General features: G+C 43.0%; 1 protein-coding gene across 1 annotated transcript; it reads left to right on the top strand.

Annotated features, from left to right (window-relative positions):
* Positions 1–3,517: 3,517 nt before the first annotated feature.
* On the top strand, positions 3,518–6,284 carry MAP10 (microtubule associated protein 10). The gene has a single exon (XM_036277526.1). The coding sequence runs from the start codon at positions 3,518–3,520 to the stop codon at positions 6,221–6,223; it is 2,706 nt and encodes a 901-aa protein (XP_036133419.1). The 3' UTR covers positions 6,224–6,284.
* The last annotated feature ends 506 nt before the right edge of the window (positions 6,285–6,790 follow it).

The raw sequence follows: 6,790 nt of genomic DNA, 5'->3' as shown, positions 1-6,790 counted from the left end.
GCTGTTGTTGCCGCTACGCTGACATCACTTGGCCTGGGAGCAAGCTGACAGGACTGTTTCATTGCTAAAGGTCACCATTTCGTTTCCTCCATTTCGCATGGGAAGTGTGAAAGAGGGAACTAGATTACATAAACGCATAAATCTTTCTGCTATTCTACGGGCTTGATGATAATAACATTCTGTTACAAACTTCACAAACACTAACACAGCTGTCTGCAATGTGCCAGAACCTAGGGGCCTGGTTCTCCAAGAGCAGTCAAGGGATTCTCTACATCAGAATTATCCGGGTGCTGCTTAAATTGTGCACGTCTGGGCCCTGCTTCAGACCCCATAAATCAAAATCTCTGGAAGCAGAGCCCAAGAATCTGCATTTTCACATGCACACTGCAGCTTGAGAATCTATGAGATATTCTAGGAAGAAACTTCCCAGGGGTGATGAACTTGGCCCAGGGTTACACAGTTACGAAATGGAGAAGCTGATTATTGTAATCCACGTTTCTACTTGCCAATGATGGTCACATCACCCTTACTAAACCACTTTCATACCATTTAGGTTATTAATAAACCTATGTTTTCACCCTGGTCTGTTTGGCTCAGCGGTTAGAGCGTTGGCCTGCAGTCCAGAGAGACCTGGGTTTGGTTCCCGCTAAGGTTACGTACCGCTGTTGCAGTTTGTCCCAGGCCCTGGTTGGGTTGTATGGGTGGCAGAGCCACTCGATGTGTCCCTTTCACGTCGATGTTTCTCTCTCTCTCTCTTCTCTCTCTCTCTCTCTCTCTCTCTCTCCCCCTCCCTCCCTATCTGAACAAAATACCAAAAAAAAAAAAAAAAAAATGTCCTCGGGTGAGGATAAAAATAAATAAATAAACCTATGTTTTCAAGGCCTTAAGCTGCTGTCTGATTTCTCTTTTCCATTCCTTTCTGGACGAGAGATTCATCAGAGTAGGGTTTGGACCACTCTACCTTTACTAACTAGTAGTTTCTTTGTTCTCCCCCAACCCCCATCTTCTCTGTTGTCTCCCACCCTCCAGTCTTTCTCTTTGTCCTTCTTAAGTGAAGGAATTTCCAATATCAAGTCCTGGCAAGTTTAAAATACACATTGAAAATGAAATGAAATAGTACCTAGCTACAGGATTTCTTTCGATTATTTGTATGTATTTACAAGAGCTATTTCATGGCTATGGTATGGGACATGGTAATCATGGTTCTGATCATACTTCTGTCCCTCGCGGCATGACAGCATCATGTAAAAGCTATGATTCCTCTATCCAGAAATTCAGAAACACAAGGAGATGAAAGACTAGAAACAGAAAAAGAGCTCCACGTTTAAACACGGAGTCATGTCATCTTTACCAATAATAGCAGAGGTCAAGGTGAATATTATTCAAGTTCTGGTTGTTTTCAGTGTTTAAACTGTGTGAAGTCCATATCTAACCCAGTCAGGAGAAAGGGAACTGTTTGGCTTAGATGTCAGAAGCCTGTAATAGGGTCCTAGGGCAGGGCATGTTTCTGTCCAGGCCTTTGTCTTAGGTTCTGAATGAATAATTCCAAGAACCTGCTTCTCCTCATTGAAATCTTCTAGTTTCAGGAATACAATGTGTATCTAGAACCCTGAAATACAAGCTTTTGGAAGACAATAGGGGAGAACCTAAGGGCTAGTCTGTCTCTAAGCAATTCTCAGAGCTAAAGTTCCAGACTTGCGATGCCAGACAAACATTTGTAAGAGGTTTGTAGCTACAGTAAAGAGGAAAGGGCTTTAACTTGGCCTTCTTACATTTCTGTTTTTTAAGATTGCATTTCCTGTATTTTTTTCCATATCCTTTTTTCTCTTTAGCTCTTTATTTTCCTTTAGCTCTTTATTTTCATTAAATCTTCTGCCTTTTGGTTATATTCTTTTTTAAAAATAGACTTTATATTTTAGAAGAGTTTTAGGTTCACTGCAAAATTTAGTGAAAGATATAAATTTTTCATATACCCCCTGACTTCACACCTACAATCTCCCCCATGATCAACATCACCCACCAGATGACACGTTTTCCTCACTCAAACCCCACAGTTTATGTTAGGGTTCGCTCTGGTATTGTTATTCTTTGGGTTTATTGTTGCACTTCAAAAGTTCTTTGTAGCCCTGGCTGGTTTGGTTCAGTGGTTGGAGTGTTGGCCTGCAGGCCAGAGAGTCCTGGGTTCACTTCCCGCTAGGGGCATGTACTGAAAAAAGAAAAAAGTTCTTTGTATATTTTGAGTAACAGTTCTTGATCAGATATGTCTTTTGAAAGTATTTTCTCCAAGTATGGGCTTTCTTTTCATTCTCTTGACTGTCTTTTAAAAATCAAATCAATCCTGGCCAGTGTGGCTCAATGGACTGAGCATCATCCCATGCACCAAGAGGTCACTGGTTCAAATCCCAGTCAGGGCACATGCCAGGGTGCAGGTTCAATCCTGCAGGGGGCAGTAGATCGATGTTTCTCTCTCTTTCCCTTCCTCTCTCTAAAATCAGTAACAACATATTTTTAAAAAACAAACTGACGTCTCAATTCTTTCTTTTGCAGTAACAAAGTTTTCACCCATAACTTTTCTCAGCCACCATATTCCAAATTCTGCTATCACAAATGCCTCTTCTATCTGTCACTTCCCCATGTCCATTGACCCTGACCACCTCAGTCCACAATGATCTATTAGATCACTGCAGAAGCCTCCCAATAGATTACCCATTTTCTTATTAGAATCCATCCTTTGTATTTGTACTGCTATATCTCCAAACATTGATATGATCACACTTATTCACTCAAAAGAACTTATATAGAATAAAGTCCAGACTCCTTACTATGGCAGTCAAGGCTTTCTCCACTGTATCAGCCTTGGTTTCACCCTAGTTGACTACTTCGTTGAGGTCAAGAGTCTGTCTCCTTGAAAATCAGGGGTAGTGCTGTAAGATCTGCAACCCCACCCCATGTTTATGTGTGTGTATTTGTTTTGTTGAATGCTATCACTAACATTACTCTCATACACGGTGACTGCTCAGCTGGAAGTGTGTGTGTGTGGGTGTCAGTGCTACTGCAATTACGGGACAGAGGCTCCTTCTTAACTGTCATGTCTTTTGAGTTGACCAGCAGCCAGAAAAGGCCTACTGCAGACAGTGAACTGGCTCTCTGTAGCCTGGGGTCTGCAATGAAAGTCCTGATTTACTTTTAATATTGTTCAGATAGATTTGACCTGACCTCAAAATTGCATGGGATCTGCAGTGCTAAAAACAAGACCAAAGTAAAAAATGAAATTTTTTGCCACTCACAGCCTTGGTATTAACACAAGCAATTGCGTTAATACAAGCCTGGAAGGCAAAACACACTCAGCAGTGAAAATTCCTAGCGCGGCCGCAGCACAGACCTCCGGCGGTGGCCCCTCAGTCTCAGGGGAGAGCAGGCGCAGGCGCAGGCGCTGGCTTCTCTCTGCTCTCGCGAGAGCAAAGGCTTCACCGTCCTGTTCTCGGCTAGGGCGGCAGCGTCTCCTGGGGCAACAACAATGGCGGCCCCCTTGTCCGAGCGGCTCTTCTCGCTGGAGCTGCTTGTTGACTGTGTGCGTCTGGAGGCCGGACCGCCGCCGCCGGCAGTCGAGGTGGAGGAGGAGGAGGGGCGGGAGGAGGAGGAGGAGGAAGAGGCATCGCCGCCGCGGCCGTCGCGCTCCCTGTGCCCCGCGGTGGCCTTCCGCCTGCTGGACTTCCCCACGCTGCTGGTTTACCCTCCCGGGGGCCCCGCCGCGCCCGCCCCGGAGCCCCGGCCCGGCCTGCTCAGCTTCGGTCGCGGCAAGTCCTGCCTCTTCCACCTGCACCCCGCCACCCTGCGCCGCCGGCTGCTCGCCACCCCGCTGTACACCTTGCTGCTGCAGCTGCCTCCCGGACGCCCGACTCCTGCCCCGCAGCTCCTGGGGACCTGCAGCCTCTCGCTGGCCGCCGCGGCCCGCAAGGTCCTGGGGCCGGCCGCCTCCGGCTGCTCCCACGGCCATCGAGGAAGTTTCCCTCTGCATAACCATGTCGGGGAGCGGATTGGGGACATTTCGCTGGGCTACCGCCTGACTGACCTGGGGAGCAGCTTGCTGGGCCACGTGGAGCTGCCTGTCACTTCCACCGGAGGTGGAGTGGAGGGTGGGATGGTGCGGAAGGCCATGGAGGTCGGTTCCCAAGCCCAGCAGGAAAAGCAGCTACAGCAGCCAGACTCAGACCCAAGCCTTGGAGCTGCTGGTAGGCCTCTGGAGAGTTTAAAAAACCCGAAGGCACAAAAGGGTTTGAAGGAAGTAGTTTTCCACAGTAAGGCCAACTCTAGTACCACGGGTTCTGTGGAGAATGGCAAAACCGACTCCGTTTGTTCAAATGCTAGCCGTGTGGATAGTGTTAGCTGCCCAGATGAGGAAGTCGTAGAGTTGGATATTGAAACGAACACATTTTGCCCTCCACCTCTGTATTACACTCATATAACCCAAGAAAAAAGGCCTCCTCTCCAGGGTAAAATCACCATTAAGCCTCAAGTGAATGTGCCTGAGCAATTGGATGGTATTTTTACAGAAGAAAAACTTGTAAATCCCCCAACATGTATTAATCTTCCAAAACATACAAATTCTGAGGCACATGATAGTCCTGCAGTGCTTACTCCACATGTTCAGAATGTAGGTGCAAGTAATCAAAGTGCATGTCACCCTCAAACTGAACAAAATACAATTAATACAATAAGGCAGTTGCCTTTATTAAATGCTTTGTTGGTTGAGTTGTCCTTGTTATACAACCAACCCGTGGCAAGCCCTGCTCATGTACATCCTCACTTAGCCTGGTTATATAGAACTGAGGATAAGTCACCAGAATCTTCTGCCAAATCCAGAGGTAAATCTGAATCAATGAAAGATAAGCTTTCTATAGGGGAAAAGGAAAAGTCAGTGAGTATTCAATTTAAAAAGAACCAAGTTGAAAATCTTAAGAAAGGTAAATATTTTGAAAAGGACAGTGGTGCCCCCCAGAAAAGAGTTCCAAGGGGTAAGCTACTCTATGGCTTAACAAATACACTTAAACTACGTTTAAAGCAAACAAATCCTGGTATGTTGGTAGTACATGAAAAGAGAGAACAGTATAGAAAGATGCAAGCACAAATGTTAGGTGCAAAACTCAGAATTCCATCGTCCAAAGTTCAAGTATTAAGCTTTGCAGAACAACATCAGAAGCCACATAAGTGTTTAGAATCAGATACATCTTTTGCTGAAAATTGTGATTCTTCCAAGCTGATTAGTGGAGTTTTTGATGACCCCAGGACAACTAAAGAAATGAAACTGAAATGTGCAACTGAAAAGACAGTTGACTATGGTGAAAATAGAACCAATAGGGAATTATTGGAAGAAATTGTGAGTCCTGCAAATTCCATTGTTCCAGAAAGGTTTGCTCATACAAATATTTTGGAAGGAGAGGTGGGAATGAAAGTCCAAAGTCCGTTCATTTTCCAACAGGTTGCAGTTGTTGACAAAATTGTAATAGATAAAGATGTAGATGACAAAACCACTGGTAATGGCATTCTTACTGCTAATGGGAGTGAAAGTAAACCAAGTAAAAATAGTTGTTCTGAAAGCATCTCAGAACTAAAATATTCAGGTGACTTCACCAGCCCTTGCTATTCTGAAGATTTCTATAGTACTGAAGATACCAGCAGAATTTTACAGGCTCATGATAGAAGTCCAGGAGCAGAATATCCAAAACATGATCAACATACAAGTAAGTCTAGTGAAACAAGACTGTCCATAAAGAAAAACAGCAGTGAAAAGAGTTTTCTTCTTAGCCCACCGTTTTCAGCTGGATCACCGGTACACTCATGTAAAAGATTTCATATTTCAAAGACTCAAGATAAAAGTTTGGAGGAAGCATCTATTATCTCTACTAGTGATATATCTTCATATTGGACTGAGGAAAAAGAAAACCAGATAAACCAAAATAGTATGCATAATTCTAAAGTTACAAAGAGTGTTCAGGACTTCTCTACTAAACCTAAACCAAGAAGTGATTGCAAGTCTTTAGAAAAAAGCCTGTCAATTCGGACATCTCAAGTGAGCTCTTACCTTCCGTCTAATTTGTCAGAATGCAGTAAACCAGATCACTTGGAAGAAGACAGCGATGAAATTGGTTCACTAAATATTTCCAAGCAATGCAAAGATATTTGCGAATTAGTAATAAACAAACTTCCAGGATATACAGTGTAAAAATGTGTTTTTTAAAAACATTTAACTTTTTATAACCTATATGTACTGTTAGTGAAATAATTCTTTTAGTCCATAAATAATGTGAATAGTTCTTTTTAAGAAATATGAATGTCATTTCTTTGATTTTTTTTTTATGTGTTCTACATTAAATCTGACAATATTGATCATGAAATCACCTTATAACCTAGGTAAGATTTAAGTTGTTCAATCTTAGGAAAATAAAAGTGCCTATCTTCTTAAAGTTTCTGTCCTAATGTCTTGATCATCCTAAAGCTGACTTCATGAAAAAAGAAGGCCAGTTAATAAGGATAACCTGAAATTCTAATGGGAATAAATTATTTAACAAATACAGAAGACTTGCTGTCTGAGATGCAGAATGGTACAAAAATATTTAAGACAGCCTCTGCAATTATAAGATCTTACTGTTTTATATAAATACGGATACTTTAGGGATATATTATTGGACATGTACACACCGTATGACCCCAATAGGTAAAGTCCTGTTCACATACTATCATAGTGCTCTATACATTTTGTTTGTTTGTTTTAACCACAATTTGTGTGATT

Source organism: Molossus molossus, unplaced genomic scaffold (assembly GCF_014108415.1).
Source record: "Molossus molossus isolate mMolMol1 unplaced genomic scaffold, mMolMol1.p scaffold_m16_p_23, whole genome shotgun sequence".
Taxonomy (NCBI): Eukaryota; Metazoa; Chordata; class Mammalia; order Chiroptera; family Molossidae; genus Molossus; species Molossus molossus.
Note: the sequence above shows the minus strand (reverse complement) of the source record. Positions and strands in the feature narration are given on the sequence as shown.

Bases quoted from the DNA above. Each gene is read 5' to 3' on its own strand.
- MAP10 (XM_036277526.1), top strand. From the start codon at position 3,518: ATGGCGGCCCCCTTGTCCGAGCGGCTCTTCTCGCTGGAGCTGCTTGTT.